The sequence below is a fragment of the Chinchilla lanigera genome, unplaced genomic scaffold (genome assembly GCF_000276665.1).
Source record: "Chinchilla lanigera isolate Chin_1 unplaced genomic scaffold, ChiLan1.0 scaffold00002, whole genome shotgun sequence".
Lineage (NCBI taxonomy): Eukaryota > Metazoa > Chordata > Mammalia > Rodentia > Chinchillidae > Chinchilla > Chinchilla lanigera.
In genome coordinates this window covers 50938948-50959636 of record NW_004955403.1, presented here as the reverse complement: position 1 = coordinate 50959636, position 20689 = coordinate 50938948, and the positions used below count along the sequence as shown (strand labels likewise).

Below are 20689 nucleotides of genomic sequence, written 5' to 3'. Positions count from 1 at the left end.
TTAAAACAACAGGTGTCAAGCCTGGCTGCAAATTAGAATCATCAGCAAAGTTCTTTGTCTTTTATTAAATTGAATCCAACACCTTTCCCTAAGTGATTCTTACCTGCAGTCAGGGTTGAGGATCACTTGCATTTTCTACTTAATTCATCTGACATGTTCCAGAACCTTTCTTTTTGATCAATTTCATGCCTCACAGAATTTACCACCACATTGTAAGTTATTTAAACATTACAAGATAAAACGTCAAACTTTTTGACTTGATAGTTTTAAGATTAATAGATATTCATAGCAAGACTAATCATGCTCCACTTAGCTACAATGATTTTCAAATACCCAAATTAATCACCATTTTTAGGCTTAGAGTATATATATTTCAGCTTTATATGGTCCAGAAACTAAAAATAGGGATGTGGAGCAAGAGTTGCAGCCAACTGGCTACTGGCAATGCAAGTACAGACAATCAGTTTGCTATAGGAGGGGCCTGGGTACCAAGGCCTAGTGGCTTTGGCAAGGTCACTGACGTCACTGTAGAAAAGTACAACAATGAACACAGAGAAGATATTTTGCCATTTTGTAATTGTGGTTACCACAAAAAGCCTTATAATGTGTGATGCTTATTACATGCCTCACAGAGCATATCTGAACGTGAAGTTTTCTATGAAGCAGTACTATAACCTGGGAAAAAGATGGCTACAAACTAAAATTTTTCTATCATGCATATGGATAAGTTATAAAAATAGCCAGTAAAAGTAATATTTACAAAAGTAAAAAACAACACAATTATAGGAGGAAAATGCCCATCTCTGCTTTCATTTCATTGCTAAACCAAATTTTGAATATCTCAGAATACAGTTTATTTTGATAGAATTTTAAGAGAACCTCCCATAGACTAATCAGATTCTTCTGTTGACTTAAATTCCATTAGTGAAAATACCCTTGCTCATTTATCAAATTCTCCTATAGTTTAAAAACAGTTCTTTTTTTTCTTACTGGAAATAAAACTACAAAGTCCTGCTATTCATCTGAGAAATAAACCTTGCATAGAAAATTCCTTTAATTCTGAAACTTTGTGTTATTAACAGAGCTACCAGAATGTTATCTCACAACTAGTTCATAGTATATGAAAGTTCACTACAAAGCAATCACCACACATTTAGGATTTTTCTAAATATAAAATAAGTGGGTTTATAAAAATGCTTACCAGACAAATAATTATCTCTTCACAATCTAGAAAGAATTATTTCTGTGACAATACAATTCCTAGTGTTTTGCATGTCTTGATGTTCCAAGTTTGATTCAATATAAAAAGCGAAAATTTACCTTCCCAATGGACACACGCCACACCTGACTGAAAGCGGGATGACAGTGAGTTACAGCCATCTGTCATGCAAAGGCAGAGAACAAAATCCGCTTTTTACGTAGCACAACTTTTCCACCTTAGACAAGACACATTAAGCACTGGTTCCATCCTCTTCAATAACCCGATTCATGCTGGTGCCGTGTGTGATGTGGGTCATGGGGTTGTTGCTGAGGTCCCGGATGCTGCTGTGTCGCGACTGTTCGTTCAGCCGGTGGGAACTGCTGTGCCGGGAGTGGTCCGTCAGGCGGGACGTGCTGCCGTGAGGTAGTCTCTCCTCCATCCCTCGGTAACTGCAGGGGGTGTACCTGAGGTGGGAGGGTTGGTTTTGAAGTATGTAACAGAACATACAAGAAAAGAACACCCATACTTTCCACGAACATGTCTCAGGGGATGAAATGATTAAGAAACCAATTATGAGAAAGCAGAAACCACTTCTGATTGTTGAGAGTAAGTTCATTAATGCTGTGTAATTGTCTGACACGATTAACAAAAAAGTGGAGAAACCTCAGGTCCAAAATTCAGGCTCTATTCCCTGCCACAAGACACATGCTAAGGTTAAGTAAGGCTGACTGACTGGAGCTATACCAAGTATGGACACTTTCTCATTCAGGCAAGTTTTGGGCGGTGGGGTAGGTTGAGGGAGAGGAAGAATGACAACAGAAGGACGTGGCACTGCCCTTGGCAACAGAGAAGCCTGGTTATGATCAGCAGTAGTGCAAGCTCAAATTTATTCAGAGACGAGGACTGCAAGAGGAAATACGGGAAATCACAGGCAAAATTAGTGAATGAATTGGCAAGTGCTGATGACAGTGTGTGGCCACGTCATATCTCCAGACAGCCTCATGAACAGCTGAATCAGCCACCTGTATGTGCTCTTAGCTATTTTCATGAGGCCTCAAGGCCATGAAGACAGTCTTTCACAGAAAGACTGACACTCTGCGGCCTGCTGCCAATCCCGTTAGCCTCGAAGGAGGCCGCTCTGAGCTCTGAGCCGGCGCCGGCCCACAGCGTAGTGCGGACGGCCTCTTCCATCTGTTCCCATCTAGACTGAAACACAGCACTGGGGCTGTTAAATTTTCTTTTCTTACAATCCTGACTCACTGAGCTCCAGCAGAGGCAAGAATACTGTAAAATTCCCGGCCACAACGAGTGAGATATTATTATCTATATTATCTATCTCGTGCTGTGCTATATATTAGGTCTAGGCCAGTCAAGGTCAAGAAAACCAATTATAAACTTTTATTAGTCCTTTACTTATGGAGCTAGCATGCTATTTATCAGTCTTTCTGGTTTAACAGTGAACTCTTTCAGGATAAGGGCCATATTTTATTTCTCTTTTAATCTCTACTGCTTCAGGAAATACTTTTCTAAAGTATTTTCCGTTCACACTGTCATATACTCTTTTATAAAATATATTTAATTTAGGATAATACAAATAAAATGGAGTATACTTTATAATTTCAATGAATATATTTTTTGTTTTGATTTGGTTTTGCAGTGCTAAGGAGCCATCCCAGGGCCTTGGACCTGACAGGCAAGTGATCTTCCACTGAGATACAATACAATCCCCAGCCATTAAAAGAAATTATCAGAATAACTAATAAGCCGGTGAAGATTTACTGGCTCTCAAAAAGCATTCACCTCATAATAATAATTGCAACAAATATCATGACTCAATGTAAGTCATTTTAAAAATTTAAAGATTTGAAAAATAGGTTCATGTACTACTAAGGTAGTCCTCTAGTTTTATAACAGTGCTTGTCAAAGAATGTTTTCATTATAGTTTAAAAATTAAGAAGTCCTTTGAAAACAATTTTTAAAAGAATATCTTTGTTCTGAATTTAAGAAAACAGGTAAAAGAGAATTTACCTCTTATTTATTAAAAAAATTTCAAGCTAAGGATGGTGGACAACTGCAATCCCAGCTGTTCAGGAGGCTGAGGCAGGAGAATCTTGAGTTCAAGGTGAGCCTGGGCAACATGGCAAGACACTGAGATGTCACCTCAGTAACAAAAGGGTAGTTCACATTTAGGACCTACAGATTTAAATTTGTTCTGCATGTTTTAGTAAAATAGTTACAATATTTGGAGATGAAAATATTTCATGATGGGTTTCTTGTTTTACTTTTTTTTTTTGGTTTTTCTCCGGTACCGGGAACCGAACTCAAGACCTTGCGCTTGCCAGGCAGGCGCTTTTTGCCGCTGAGCTAAATCCCCAGCCCCTTGTTTTACTTTAATAATCATTTTACATAATGATTATTGTTCTAAAATTAAGATGATTTAATTTCCAAATATGATTTGCCAGCTGATTTGGAGACTTTTTGCCTCTTGATGGCTTCATACATCTATCTTCTCTAAAAGGCTTCATGAGCATCTATGTCAAATAAATACAGCAAATGAAGAAAGCAAACCACATGGTATTCCAGCAATGACAGAAAATCAGTTAAGAAAATAAAAACAAATCACCATGTTAGAATATGAATGTGTATTTTCTAATAAAGTCTAGCTTTGAGTTATAAATAAGACTCAAAGAATATATTTTTACACAAAAATTATTTTGTATAATTTAATACATATATATTACCCACAAAAAGTTTTGGAATATGAACAAATACCAAATGTGAACATCCTGCCTATGGATAATTAGGAACCAGCTAAATAGAAAATTAATTATAGTGCTTAATCTAAATTGTGTATGTAGGAATTAACAAATTTAAACTAATGTGACTATATACTCTAATATACAATATGAGAATACAGTAATTTTAACATAAGCTTAAGCAAACAATTAGGATGCTCCTTTTGCTGTGGCTGTTAAAAAGATATTATGGACATGCCAAAATCAAAATGAATAAAACTTGGAGATGATCTCTTTTTGATTCTCCATGCCATTTGCTACCGCTAATCTAAATAACTGAACTAATAGTAGTTTTATGAATATCTCATTATTCACTCCTTAGATTTCCCTTGTCATGTCACCTACTTACCAACCCAATCACTCTCTCCTAGACCTCCACTTTCCTACTCGGCCACTTTCTCCATTATCCATCTCTCATCTAACTACCAATTATTCTTTGAAGCTGACATAGAGTGTGTAGGTGTACTATACATAGCACAAAGATCAATAATTACCACCCAGGAGTCTGCACCAGGGTAGATGCTGGGTGAGTCCCACAGCCAGTATACCATGGGATGATGACAGGAGCCCAAAAGATACCATCACACCTCAAGTCAGCACTAGGAGGTGGCTTCGAACTATGAAAATCCTTGTCCAGACGTTTAGGTTCAACACCAGCTTGGGCTCTCTCAAATTTTCCCTGAAGGTCTGAGTATGACAGAGGGTCCTATAGTAGGAGTTCAAGTACCATAGTTCAGCAGGCCTTCAGTAGGATGCACTGTAGTTCTGGGACCTGAATTTCTGGGAAACTCCCACATTACTCTTAACGTCATTATTTGGTAAATATAAATACATACGTGTATCTATCTAGTGCTGTGCTATATAATAAAGAGGAATATAGAGATATATGTCACTCAGTCTCATTCTCCAGAAGCTATAAATCTGGCTGAGGAAGAAAACCGTACTGAAAATAGATCATAAGCAAAAAAACGATAAAGACAAAAAGCAGTAAGTTAACTGCCATGGAATGTGGAGTGACTCAGGCCTAGAGAATGGGTGTGATTTTGATTAAGCAGAAAGGCAGAAGGCATAATTTAGTCTCTGATTTGCATGCCATACACTTGTAGGAGTATGTATTTTCTTGTGTCTGTAAGCATGTTCTTTGACTCTCAAGCCCACTGTTCTTTATGTATAATTATTACTATTGTAAGTATTTACAAAGGTCTTGTTCTTTTTATTGTAATTCAAGGGATTCTATTTCACAATTTTAATTATCAGCTACTTTAAAAATGTATGATTATACATTTTCTTATTTAAGCTACAGTTCCATTCAGACTACAGTAGCTGAAAACTATCTTTAACTCTTCTCAGAAATTCTCCACTCAATAGGAGCATACCTTTTACCATTCATTTACCCTGTTTATCTCCTCCAAGATATTTTCATGGACTACTCTTTCTTTTCCTAAAGTTCTGTAACATCTATCATCTCTAACACTATTTAAATTTTATCTTGGCTTGAACTTTTATGTAACTGGTTCATTTGTATATGTCCTATCTTGTTTATAAGGTCATAGAAATTATACTTTACTTTCTTCTATATATGTTTATACACAGAATGCCGCATGTACAGGAGTTGTACTATTCCTGTTATGCATCATGGAAAAGGATAAGGCCAATCATGTCAAATATCAATGCTGAAAGTTCATGGAGATGATGATTAATTAAATATATTCTAAGGGATTCTATGATTCTCCCCTTTCTTACTGGAATCTTATGTTAGAGGTGCTAAGTCACTGTAGAACCTTCCTCATTGGTCTTACCATCTCCTTACTGATGTTGCTGCCGAGTGTTTTTTCTAAAATTCAAGTCTGATTTTATCACTCTAATGCTGAAAGTCCTTAACAGTTTCTTATTGCCCTCAGGGGAGAATCTAAATTCCTCAGCATGGTTTCATCTCCTAAAACTGTCCAGATGTACACACTGTGCTTGGGGCGATACTCAGGCAGCTGATAGCCTGCTTCCTCTTTGCTGCTGTTTCCCCATCTTTCATTCCCAGTTGACTCTTCTGAATCCTATCCAAAATACCAGCGCCCCTTCTTGGGAAGCTGTCTCTGACTTTCTGTGATGACATAGGTGGCTTTTTTCTCTGGGATCCCAAAGCACCCTTTGCATACTTTTATTATGCCTGTTAAAGCATACTGTAACTGTTTAGTTTCTGTCTTCCATCTTTGTGGCTTTAAAACTTAAAAGAATGCTTCTCATATAGAAGTGCTAAGTGGAAGGGAAGAACCAAGAAGGAGAACGATCATTGAATGTGGTTAAAAACAAGATACTGGTGGTGCTAAAGGGTGCAATTTAGTAAGTAAGAGGCAGAAAAAGACTAGAGTTATAGGAGAGGAAGGACAGGATAGATAGAAAAGAGATATTCAAAGTTTTATAATTTCAAACATCTGGGAAGGCAAAGTAAAATAGATAAAAGAAGATGTAGCAGAGTCAAACTACTTTCTGAAACACAGTGCAGCTCTTCAAGTTAGAAGGAAAAAGAGAGCAAGAAGGGGAAAGAGGGGAAAGAGCAGGTCAGAATGGGAGTACAGGAAAATGGGAGTGTAGGAAGACAGAGAGAACTAAAAGAAGGCAGGACTGATAGGTTACAAACACTGCAGATCTTAGGCATTAGCATTTTCATTAGTTTCCCAAACTTATAAAAAGGTAAGAAAAATCTTGCTTCTTTCTAGCAGCTATACAAATCTGTCACCAACTCCCGCCATCTCTCCTGTGTACCTTTGAGGTCAGTTCTTCCTCTCTTCCCACTGTCACTGCTCTCCATATGCCTGGATCGTCTCTCAAATGTCTTACTGCAGGGCTTGTAGGCATTTTCTACTCCCAGGGACTTAATCCTCAAAATTAACAAGAAACCCCCAGACAAACACCTTGCAAGCATTCTTTCTGTAAGCAATGCCTGAAACGCTTTTTAATCACTCCCTCTGTTCTTCTACTATCCCTAGTAAACATGGATAGAAAACTATGGCCTCATGGCCAAAGCTGCCGCTTTCTGATTTTGGAATAGTTGTATTGGGTTACAGCCATTCCCATCTGACTGCACGTTGTCTACGGCTGCTTTCACGACATAATAGCAGAACTAAATAGTGAACAGCAACAGCACAGTTGACTTATAAAGCCTAAAATGTTTATGATCTGGCTCTTTATGGAAAAAGTTTGCCAATTCCTGAACTGCGCTATTGCACTTACATTTTACTTTAACTAAAAGGTGATATTAGATACTAACTGTACTGTTCCAAGTGACAAGGTGGGTTACCTCATTTAATTTTTACATTACTAAAAGGGTCAGATGCACTATTCCTATTTTATAGGTCAGGAAACTGAGACTTATCTTTCAGTCTCATGTTCCTAACCACCACATTGGCTATACTATCTTTCCAGACAGATTGGGAGCTTATGAAAAGCACAGATCGTGCGTAAGTCATCTTTGTATTCCCAGAGGCTAGCACAGTGCCATGGCAAGTATTCTGTCATTTTTGACTAAATTAATCTTACTAACCTAACCACTTCCATCTTGTCTTTTCCCTGCTCAATGCCCCACAATGACTCCATATTGCTTACTTTGCTGTATCTAAAGTCTAAAGTCCTCTAACTGGCTTTATGTTGGAACATAAGGGATGATTCTATTTAGAAAAGTTCAAAAAACTTAATGACATTCAACTTCTGTTTCCAAATTGGCTACTCTTCATTCAGCACACGATAACCTAAGTTACTCACAAAAACCTACCTGCCATCACGGGATCGGTGGAGGCTGCCGTGATAGCTGCTCACTTTGCTGTGGACACTCCCTGCTTTGCTCCTTTGATCATCCACCATAGCCAGCTGAGTTGAAGATGCATGTGTGGATGTTCCTTGGGTGGATGTTCCCCTGGATTTTCTTATTATAGGAGTATTTGGGTCCCTCAGGAGCGACTGAGCAAAGTCAGGCTCCTGGAGTACCTGTCGGCTCTCATTCACTATCCTAGAAAATATAATAATATGTTTCAGATATGGACTAACACCCGGTAGAACAGACCAATAAACAATAGTGCCATGCAAAAGTGATCATATTCTTGAAAGTAGTTGGTCTCCAAATTAGGTCATTAGGACTGATATAAAGTAATACTGTTATCAGAGGAAGGAATTACAAGAAAAATCCTGTCAATCTGTCCCCTAAAGTGATATGCTAGAAAGAGGCCTGTGCTAGAAAAAGGAAATCAGGATTTTAGTTTCAACTCTATCAATAAATATGTGATTTTAGGCAAATCGCTATCCCTTTTGTCCTTCATTTTTCTCAAATAGAAAATGAAGGTATATACTAATTTCATCATTTCTAAAAAGGAAATTTAAGTTAAGGAAATTTTTTTAAGTTAAGGAAATTTACAATTCCTAGGACACCAAACGTTACAAAGATTAAGTCCCGGGCATACTAAAAGCTAAGGAAAAAAATTTAAAGTGATGAACTGTTGTTAGGAGCAAAGGTTTTTAACTGCTATGAAAGGATTAAAAGTAGATGTATATGATGATGAATAGAGCAGCAATTAAATAAAAGAGCAAATTAAATAGATCTTTATGCATGTGCTCATTTATGCAAGTGACTCCCTATAAGAATCAGAGTTAGGGCTGGGGGTTTAGCTCAGCGGCACAGCACCTGCCTGGCAAGCACAAGGTTGTGAGTTCGATTCCCAGTACCAGAAAAAACAAAAAAACAAAAAAAACCCAAACAAACAAAAAAGAGAGTCAGAGTTAAAATCAGATGAACAATTGCACTAAAAAATAAAACTCCAACATGTACAGACTGGACCACATATTGAGAAAGTATATTCTAATTCTCAAATTACAAAAGGATTTTTGCTGTTGTTTTTGGTAATAGGGTAGAAAGGTTGAAGGGAGACTAATATTTGTTGACTATATACATTCTCTGATTCTCTTGATAATGTTAGTTTTATTTTTAAAAATTACTGTATAATAAAACACAAGCAGATATGATTAAGTCCTTATAGGCAGAAAATATACCTATGTTAATCCCAAAGCCAAATGCTTAATGGGAATGCCAGACGCCACTAGAAATATTATTATTAAAAACAGAAATACAAGATTATGTACCACTGTCACTCTTAATTAGCTTTGTTTCAACAGCTCCAGGCTGCAATTAGACAGAATAAAAAATAAATTAAGGTTATAAAACTTTTACATGTATTAAATTAGAATAGAATAACAGCCTATCTTTCTACATCCCTTTTGGTATATTTGGAAGAACAATGGATAACTGCAAGTGAAGTTTAACTCTCAATTTTCAATGCCTGCGTGACTGTGGTCAGGCATTTAACCTTTGTCCTATTTTTTTCATCTGTAAAACAGAGTTGAGAATACATACCAACCCTCACAGGAATATCAGGAGGATCAAGTAAAAACTTTTAGGGAAGAATTAATTTGTTTTTAATTTTAACAAAATTATAATTTGGATTTTTTTCACCAAGATCAGTAAGTGCTTCCAATATTCTGAAATAGTAAAGCAACAGACCTCAGGCACGGTTCCACTTGGCCATCTTCTGAAAATCAGACATTAGGTTTTAATTATGAAATGCTATCGTGCCAATTATAACTGGTGGCTGCTGTCAAAGTTACAGTCTTGTTTGAATACTTGAATACTCCCAATCCAAACTGTTTTAATATAAGCAACACAAAACTTACATAAATGTGATGTTTGTGAACATTGAGAATTTATGAACTTACTCTTTTTTCCTACGACCATGAAAAAAACTGGCCCATTCAAAGCATGTCTTTTTGCTTCCAACCCAAAAAATAGAGGGAATACCAACTATAAGAGCCATCAGGTACTTCATCAGAAAAAGAATCAGGTCCGGACGACTCATCTGAGTAACCTGCAAGAGGGCAGAGAAAAATATCTCAAATATAGAAAATGAACTATTAAACAGCATGATAAAAAATTTAAACAAAATAAGCAACAATAAGATAACTCTACAAATTTAACATTTTCCCTTATGAGGTTCTGTGGTAAGTTTTCTGTTTTAAGGTATACCCCTCAAAATCTCATGATAAACTTATACTTTATGTTTTCATCCCTGTATTTTTCCTGGCTGACACTAATATCTGCTAAAGAAAGTTTGCTTGTGTAGAAAATAAACCTTGGGTAGGCCTAGGCACCTACTTTCTTCTTGGCCAGTTCCACAGTAGCAGAGAATTGCTCTACTTCCCCCATTTTATTAATTGTTTTTATCTTTAATCTGCCCTTCCTTTCCCCTACTTCCTGTGTACTCTGTTTTCAAGCTTCTTGTGAGAGCCTATGAGTTGGTTAGAAGTACATTTTTCTAGTTTGTAGTCAGTTGAGGTTTTTAAAGTTCATTTCAAGTTTAATTACTGTGGTTAGAGAATATGGTATGTATGATTCTGGTTACTTTAAATTTTGGAGACTTTATGGTGACTTAGGACACAGTTAATTTTTTTATTGCTTGGGTGCTCTAAATTCTCTATTGTTGGTAAAAAAAAAAAAAACCTATGTTACATTAAATTTATTATTTCTGTTGTTCAAACCTCTTATATTCTTAATTGATTTTCTGATTTTGCCATAGCCCCATGTTGTAGTCAGCGTTTGCAAGGGAATAGATTTAATATAGGACACATAATTTATAGGATTATTCTATAATATTCACCCAAAGAGTCAAATGCAGAAGAGTGTAAGAGATATCTGTCCATGAGCTAAAGACCCAAAGAATCTGAGGGCCTGGATCCCACGGCAATGTCTTGCACTGATGGAGACCATACAAAGTAGCTCTGAGCAGGATTTATATTTACCAATTGGCTTTTCACGTTTACTTGTAAGTCTGCCTAAGGCCTAGGCCCCTTGTCTGGAGACGGCAGCCTCTAATGGCAGGTGAAGCCTGGTGCCTCAAAGGACAAGACAAAACCACAACTAAGGACACCTGGCTCCAGCCTGTTAGCTAAAGACTGTAGCTGCAGGCATCTCTCCTGGAGTGAAGGCCTTCCTGGAGATAACATAGTTCTCCTAAATTAATATAATGCATTACTTGGAGAAGTCCTTAGAGGGATTTCCAAGTTCTGCCCAGATTCCTGCATTTTCTTCAGTATTCCCCTTTGTTTGACAACATAATAAATATGGGCTACCTAGAGAAGTTCTTGGTATTAGCCCCCAGAAGCTTGAATTCTGTGAGAGGGTTTGGATCCTCCTGGAGCCCTGAAATCATTAATTTGTCTCTTTTATTTAAGCCTTTGCTGTCCACTTGTTTGGGAGATTGTGGGCTTGATCAGTCTGAAAAAACTAGGGGATTTTTTTTTTTTTTTTTTGGTCATATTGAGACAGGGTCTCACTATGCAGTTCAGGCTGGCCTTGAGCTCACTTATGTAGCCCAGGCTGGTCTCAAACTCACAACAATCCTCCTGCCTCAGCCTCCCAAGTGCTGGGATTACAGGCATGCACCACCACGCCTGGTACTAGGGGATAATATTAACGCGATATTTCATGAGTCCAGCTGAAGATCTAGAGCCCATGGCAATGTCCTCCATGAGTCTAGCTGGAGGAATAGAGCCTACCATGTCTCACACAAGTCTATATCAAAGATTTGCATTGGGAAGGCCCAAAGGCCAGTGGTGGAAGCTAGAAAGTCTATGCCAGCAGGATGACGTATCTGTACCACCAGGCTGAGAGATCTGCAATGGAGCCAGGAAGCAATGTTCAAGGTAAGGATCAGAGCTCCCCTAAAGAGAAGTGCAGCCATCCTCAGGGACATTAGGGACCTGAGCACCTCCAACGATAAGAACGGTGAGTTCGTATCAGGAAAACCAGAGTGACAAACTCCTCCAGGAGAATCAACAGCATAGCACCTTCCCCTCCAGTTCTCCTTTTATGCTGTTGGCAACGATCCTCAGGTAGACCTTCCACACCCAGCACCATGCTCACTCAGCTCAGCTAAGTGGTACAAGTTTACCACTAGTCAATCCACCACACCATGCCAGTACAGTACATTAGTTTATTTATTGACCTCAGATGTAGGTACCCTATGCAGTACATGGTTCACAATTCTCAGCATGTTAACTGCAGCCTTGTTGAGCTGAACAAAGGTACCACTGATGATCTAGTGAAGGTAAAGGAACTGCAACACTGGGCTCACACCACTCATATACCTGATCCTGATGACAAATACCAATTTGGGTTCTCCAGGGACATAGACATTTCTCACCATCCTTGTCATTTGAGTCTCGGTTCTGTACATCTGTCTATACTCCTGACAGCACCTCGCTTTTTCATAGATGAGCTTTCTCCTTGCCTTTCAAAGCATTTTTTGGGCAAACGTCTTTCTCAGGCACTTTACCTTCAGCTCTGCTTTTCACTTTTTCTTAAGGGGTGGTAGCATGGCAAGAACCTTCTTTTTCTTCCCTTCAACGCTTCCAAGGTCCCAGTCAGAAAAGAGCTCTTTTTATCTTTTTGTTTTATAGTTACACTGACTGTTTCTCACTGCGGTTGGTTTTTACCTACCTGCTTAGTCAGATTTTACTTTTAATCAGAGGATCCAAGTTTTCATTTCTGGAAAATTCTCAGGCATTGGCTTTTTGGCTACTGTTTCTTAGTCATTCTTATAGCCTCCTCTTCTGAAGTTCCTATTTGTTGTATACTGAAGTCCCTCAATCTATTTCTTAATGTCTCTTAACTGAGTAACTACATGATTGACTTTTTTTTGAGACAGGGTTTCACTATGTAGTTCGTGCTGCTCTTCAACTCACTATGTGGCCCAGGTTGGCCTTGAACTCATGGCAATCCTCCTGCCTTAGCCTCTCAAGTGCTGGGATTACAGGTGTGCGCCACTATGCCTGGTTTATGATTTGCCTTTTTTTTCCCCCTGTCTTTCTACAGTCTGTTCTCTAGGTAAAACCTTTAGATCAATTTTCTACTTCAGTAATTCCCTCCCTAACCACATCTACTTAAGGTTTACTCTACTGCTATAATTTCTGTAACTTTATACTTTGCTTCTAAGATGTCTTATCAGTTCTTATACTTGTCTATTCCGTATCATTTCTTTTTCTTTTTCTTTTTTTTTTGGGTACTGGGAATCAAACTCAGGACCTTGTGCTTGCCAGACAGGCGCTTGTGTCGCTGAGCTATATCCCCAGCTCTTTCTTTTCTTTTGAAATGGTTTTTATTATTTATCTTTTGGAGAATCTTACTCATACTTATTTTTTAAATACGTTTTTAATAAAATCAGTCTATTTTATTTTATCTGAGAGTGAATCCATCTTTTCATTATTGATTTTCTTAGATGTCTGTTATCTTTTTTCTTTTTCTTTTTTTTTTTTCTTTGTCTTTTTGAGACAGGGTCTCGCTATGCAGTTCAGGTTGGCCTTGAGCTCACTTTGTAGCCCAGGTTGTTCTCAAACTCGCAGTGATCCTCCTGCCTCAGCCTTCCAAGTGCTGGGATTACAAGCGTGCGACACCACGCCTGGCAAATAAATTTGAAAATTAACAGAAACAAATGAGAGGAAAATGTAATTTAATGACAAAACTGACTCAAGAGGATAGAAAATTTAAACAGGTAAATTATAGAAAAAATAAAGTTGTCAAAGAGCTATCCTTTGGGCTGGGGTATAGCTCAGTGGGAGAGCACTTCTCTAGCATGTATGAGGCCCTGGGTTTGATTCCCAACACTGCAAAGAAAACCAAACCAAAACAATACCACCCTACCTCTATATCCGCCCCCCCCCACAAAACCTCTTCCCCCAAAGCACTAGACTCAACAACTTTATAGGAAAGCTCTAATGAAGCATTTAAAAAAAACATTTCCAAGCCAGGTGCAGTAGTGCATGTCTATAATCTCACTCAGGAATCTGAGGTACGAGGATTGCAAGTTCCAGGCCAGCATGGGCAACCTGGCAAGATCCTGTCTCAAAAATAATTAAAAAAAAAAGAAGGGCTGGGGAAGTAGCTTAGTGGCACAGCACTTGCCTAGTATGTTGAAGGACCTGCGTTCAACCCCGAGCAACACCTCCCTGCATAATAGTTCCCAGTTATCCTCAGAAACATAAGGTTGTAGTTCACAAAAGACTCCATAAACAAATGAGAAGAATATGTCAAAACTAAATATAGAAGCACAGGATGGCTCAATATTAGTAAATTTATTTATAAATTCAATACATTATTAGCTCAAGAGGAAAATATGTGGGATTATCTTCATGGATGCCAAAAGGGCGTTTTATAAAAATTACTCAGTTTTGATTTTTCAAAATTGTACTAAAACATAAGTGGATCATGAGTAAGTCTTTAAAAAGACAAAATATCTTTATCTCAACACAAAAACCAGTATCATGTTTAACAGTCACATCAGAAGCCACTAAAAATATTCTTACTCCAATCAGGAACATAAGACTATCTACTGCCAGTGTTCTTAACCTTATTTTAACAGCTCCAGACAAAAGAAACAAAGCTATAGCAACTGGAAGTGAGAAGGTAATACGATCATCATAAATAATGTGATTGGATATGTAGAAAAATGGAGAATAAGCTGTTAGAAGTGAGCACAGTAATTAGGTACAAAATGCAGAAATGATTCTGATATATATGTATATATATATCAAATAGTTAAATTACAACTATTTCCGGAAGAAAAATTATAAATTATATAAATTATAACCTATAATTTATATATAGGTTAAATATTTAACCTATTAATAGGTTAAATTATAAAAATATCAAATAGCAGATATAAGAAAAGAAACTCCTTACTCATCATTATTAGGGGCTGAATTGTTTCCCCCACCTCAAAGCTTCAAGCCCCAACTTGCAGCTTCTCAGAATGTAACTGTTTGCACACAGGGCCTTCCAAGAGGCAATTAAGGTCGAATGAGTCATGTGGGTGGCTCCTAATCCAATCTGACAAGTGTCCTTTTAAGAAGAGGAAATCTGGACACAAACACCAGAGCTACACACATAAAAGGCTGTGTGGACAAGGCAAGAGGAGCACGTATCTTCAAGCCAAGGAGAGAAGCTTCAGAGGAAACCCACCCCACTGGCACCCTAATCTTGGACTTTTAATTCCAGAACTGTGAGAAAATACATTTCTGTTGCTTAAGCCACCAGGTCTGTGGTATCTTATTATTGTAACCCTAGCAATGTAACACAATCTAGTAATGAAAGAGACAAAACAAAAACCCCTAGATATAAATAAGGAAAACTAACAAGCTATTTGAAGATGCTTTAAAAGAAACCCCCCTTAACACATTGTGAAGAAGAGTTATCATCATTAAAGTGTAGATTCTCCTTAACTTAAACACAATTAAAAAATACCAATGAAAATACACACAGGGGTACCTGGGAAGTAGATAACTTAATTCTAATGTTCATATGAAAAAAGCAAGAGTAAACAGGAAATTTCTGGAAGAAAAACAATCTGTAAGCTATTCTAATTTAAACCTTGTAATAGTGGGGCACAGACAGTTTTAATATTTAATATATGTAGTATTTTACACCATTCAGATAAAAAAATTGTTCATTTAGTAAATAAATTTTAAACAGGTATCTATAAAAAAGAAATAGAACTGAAGCCATACCGCATTTCATATCTAGATGAATTTCTAAATAAGAATTAAAATGTAAAAACTTTAAAAAAAAAACATAAAGTTCTAAAATATGAAACCTTTTATACTCTTGGGGTGAGTTTCCAACAATGACACAAAATCTAAAAGACATCAATATAAAGAGAGAAAAGTGTGACAACAGAAAACTTCGTATTTCTGCATGGCTGTACGTTCCATAAAAATGGCCAGATGATTTTTTAAAAAGCTGGCATAAAATCGTGGCAAATCTTATGACAGATAACAGTGCTAATTTTGCTATGAATAAAATATTCCTACCATGAAATGAAAGTTCACAACTTAAATAGGCAAGACGTAGACAACCTACAGAAAACAAAATACAAATATAAACCCAGATTCATAGTTAGATTACATATTGATTCTGTGTGTGTGTTGCAGAATAGAGGAGCCCAGAGAATGCTAGTTAAGCACTCTATCTCTGAGCTATACCTCTAGTCTGATGGTTCTATTTTTTAACAAATCAGTAGTTAAGATCCAAAAGTCTGACAGGATACTGTATAGCAAGTGTATGGAGATATAGGTACTTCTATATATTGAAGATCAGAATGTTAATCCATGCATCTCTCTATACAAGATAATTTCATTATATCCAACAAAACTATATTCTTTGACCAAGAAATTCTTTCAAAAATTTATGCTAAAACTAGGCATGGTGGTGGCACCCGCTGTAATCCTAACATTCTGGGCAGGCTGAGGCAGAACAATTACAAGTTTAAGCCCAACTTGGGCAGTCAGTAACCTATCTCAAAATAAAAACTAAAAGAGGGGTTAGGAATGCAACTCAGTGTGAAGACCCTGGGTTCAATCACCAGCACTTAAAAAAGAAAAAAAAAGGGATGTTACAGATATATTCATATATATAAAATGATGTATACACTAGTATGATTTACCATAGTAAAATGTTAGAAATATGACTTATACAGTCATTAGGATACTATGGGAACATAAAACAATATTGAGGCCTCTTCTCTTTAGGTATTGATCTCCAAGATATAGTTAAAGGACAAAAGCAAAGCAGAGAAGTATGTTTTGTAACTACTATTTGAGTAAAAAAAAAAAAAAAAAAAAAGGGAGAAAAAGGAATGTATGTGTCTATGCATATACATTTCTGAAAGAAAATAATAAATTCTTTGTAAAATTCCAAATTACCACTGGGAGGGGTGCCAGAAAACTCAGAAACGGGAGATTTTCCCCATACACTTCTTTAACATTTGTTTTTTTGAAATATTTGAATACATTACCTATTTTGAAACTCTAAGAATAAAAAAAAGAAAAAAGTTTTATAGTATGAATATTTCAAATATAAAAATAAATGCCAAGTGGTATATCAGGAAACACCCTCATTCTTGGGGGGGATAGAAATTGGTATAATTTTACTGTTACATGATCGTGCAACCTTATCAAAAATGTAAATATGTATTCATCTCATTATATCCTAAAGAGGTAAGAGGTCAGTAACAGAAGATTAGTAAAATAAATTATGGTATATCCAAATAACTTATCATTCAACAATGATAATGTCATTGAAAAAAGAAGATATAGAAAGTAGTGTGTTGGCAAAGGTTTCACAGCTGATTCTGTGGGAGGCAGGAGCTTTGGCTTGTAGCATCTGCCAATGTCCATGGCCATTCTCAGGCCACCACCATGATGTCACTGAACGTGGAGTCATGAAGAGCTACAGAGTTTCCTCAGAACCAGCTCCTCCAGCACACAAGTAAGCGTGGACTAATGTGCAAATAGTCATATACATGTTTTAAAATTATAGAGAACACTTGTCATATATAACATTATGTATACATATTAAGTAAAGCTTTTTGGTGTTTTGTCACATGCTACTATAAGTTGTTCTGGCTAGCTAATGCTCTGTAAAACTGAATGGCTTAAAAAAAAAAAAGTACTCTCTCTCACAGTTCAAGTTGAATAGGCTCAGTGGGGTGATTTGCACTTGGGCTCTCACATGTAGTGGAGTCAGATGACTGCTGAGACTGGAATCATCCAAATGTCAGATATCAGACTAAGCAGAGATACATACACAACTCAAGGTGCTTCTTCACTCAGAGTTAGCCTGACACCTCAGCTAGCATGCTAGAAAATGTAGCAGAAAGCTATGGAAATCTCTCCAGGATTGATGACTCTCTCCCTCCCTTCCTGCAGACTTTCCAGAGAGCTCATGGCTGGGCTGGGCGTCCATGCAGTGGCATGGTAGTCTGACATCTCACTAAATGTGCGTGTTCTCCCAGAGCAAGAATTCCAGAACCTGGCCAAGGGCTGCAATGCTTCTTATGACACCATCAGTGTCACACACTCATGCTGCTGCATTTTCCCAATCCAAAGCAAGTCAAGGCCAGCCCAATTCAAAGGAAACAATTACACAGGAGCAAGAGGTACAGCTTATTGGCTGGAGAGAGTAGGTGTGTATCTCTGAAAAGTAGCTACTATAAGGATCACAATGAACAGGATAATATACAGTAAAATGTAAATCATGTATATGAGGAGGAGAGGCTTTTCCTCTCAGCATATTTTACTATTTTTTACAGGTATTTTAATTTTTTTCAAGTGGAAAAGACTATATGTATAATCAAAACTGACAAAACATTGAATTAGGAAACCTTTAATGTACTGTTGAAATGCCGAAACTTTATCAGCTACAACATAAATCTGGAATATATCAATGTATGTTCTACATGAATTGCTCTAAAATTATCAATAATTATACTGAGATGTAATCTGCCAAACAGTATATATTGTCAATATGTAAAGTAATGTATGGAAACAGATGAATGACCAACTCGACAGAGAATATGATGAATCTGTAAATGAATCAATACCTAAGATTCACAGTCTACATTTATATACACACTCACTCAAAACTCCTCATATTCTCCAATATGCTGCTTCAATATGGCATTTTTTGGCATATTATTTTTTAAAGGAAGATTTCCTCATAATCTTAAGAAACAATGTATGTCATATAAAAATAGGTTGAGACATATAAAGTACTCAGAACTATGCTTGATACCTAATAAATGCTCAAAAATGTGTTCCACAGAGCGCTACTCTCCCAGAAGATACTAAAAGGTAATCTACAGTAAGACAGTTTGTAGTGAAATAAAATATGGGTATTATAATCCTTGAATGGATTACGCACTGGTATACTGAAAATTCTGGGAAGTACTAAGTAAGAAAATTGTAGACCTCAGTGTTTTCTAAGCTCACAGACACTAAGGAGTCATTTTACAAAACAGCTAGAGTTTGCTCTAGTAGTAGCCTGTGAACCTTTTAATCCAGACCAACTTCTTTGAAGAATAAGGAAGTTTTTTTAATGTCCCTTTTTCCAAAAGTTATTTTCCTTTCTGTGATTTACAAATATATCATGCTAGTCAACATGCATGCATGAACTATTGTTGCACAAAAAAATCCTGTAAAGGTGGGGTGAGTCAAGGGGAAGGATGAAACAGCTAAATATGCTTCATTTGCTTATATTTGATGAGTGATCAAACAAGGACTAAAGAAGAATAATGAAAATGACTGTTCATAAATGCAGAAGTAACTTAGATAAATATTAGTGAAGAGGAAGATGACCAAAAACTTATAAATTAAAACTAGCAAAACTGTAAACAAAGAAGTACAAAGGAATATCTCATCAGAGATAATCACATAACTAGGGGTACTGTAGTTGTAAAAAAAGTGCTGGCTTGAGCAATATGATTGGACCAAATCACTTTTGTAAAACAAGTGGCTTGAATCTATGATTCTGAATTGACTGATATCTGCAGTCTGAATATTTTTCTGACAGATTTAAAATAAGATCTTGTTTTGTATGTGGAATAAAAATCTAGGGACCCAAACTGATTTGCTCAGGGTCTCACAGCTATTTAATTTAGTCGAATAAGTACTGAGCAAGCAGTGGGAACTAAAGCAAAGGGACAGTGTTTGGGGTTTGGTGTGGCATGCTATTTTAGATCAAAGTGGGCAGTAAAGGTCTCTCCATGGAAATATCGTATGAGCAGGGACTTGGAGTGTATTTTAGACTGTTTGTGTTTGAGGCCATCCCCGCCCCCTCCAGGAATAACAATAATCTTGAGAGAACAAATCTGTCACTAATGAAAAACAAGGCTAATGTGGCGAGAGCTCAACATAGGGGTGGGGCGAGTATGTTATGATGGGAGGAGATGAAGTCAGAGAAGCAGGAAGGGGCCACATGATACATGCTCTGCAGGCAATGTAAAACATAGGATTTTATCCTAAGAGTAGTAAAGAGCCATTGCAGGGGTTTGTTCAAAGGGGCAATATGATCTCACTTGTTTTTTAAAAAAAATCACTTTGGCTACGACGTTGAAAATAAACGGTAAAAGAACAAAAGTAGATGCTGGAAAATGAATCCGATGATCACTGTGAATGGCTGAGACTAAGGAAGAGGTGCAGGTGGTGAGAAGCTAACAGATTGGACATGAGGTATGACAGAAGAGAGGGCTCAAGCACAGCTCCAAATTTAGTCTGAGCAAATGGTGAATGATCACACAATTTACTGAATGGAGAAAAAAATGGGGATTGGCTGTAGCAAGCAGGCTTAGGAGAAAAAGTTCTATTTTTGGCAAATTAAGCTTACAATGCCTTGGAGATGGAACTGTCATGCAAATAGACTGGGGGGGGGAGCTCAAAAACAAGGCAGGGCTATATATTCTAAGCCATGGACCTAGGTAAAATAATCTAGAAAGGGAGTGGGAGGGTAGGAAGACAGAGTAAGAAAGAACTCTATTTTCCACCCTTTATTCTTTAGTGTCTTAAACTGCACAATATTCTTTTGTAAATTAACATTGCTCACATAACAAAAATGACTGAATTAAAGGGAAGAAGTTTTGAAAAACAAAATTAGGAGCAACAAAAGCAACAAGCTAAACCTTCAACTAGGTAAGGCAGAATATAGGTTTGAAGGACAGCACGGACATAGCATGGAACATTCTGTACTGTAAGGCTGTGGTTAAAGCCAAAATTCCAGGAAGACAAGTCAGCACCTGCCAGTGTAAGGGTACAGCAAGCCACGCGTTTTGTG

At 37.1% G+C, this 20689-nt stretch overlaps 1 protein-coding gene across 1 annotated transcript in view; it reads right to left on the bottom strand.

Moving 5' to 3' along the window:
* Nucleotides 1-559: 559 nt before the first annotated feature.
* Nucleotides 560-20689, bottom strand: part of Fzd3 (frizzled class receptor 3) — a gene marked incomplete at its 5' end in the record, with an annotated part of 59420 nt that continues 39290 nt past the window's right edge. Inside the window, 3 exon segments of the mRNA XM_005373776.2 lie at nt 560-1665; nt 7763-7996; nt 9751-9899. Coding sequence (XP_005373833.1) covers nt 1452-1665; nt 7763-7996; nt 9751-9899 — 597 coding nt within the window. The 3' untranslated portion in view covers nt 560-1451.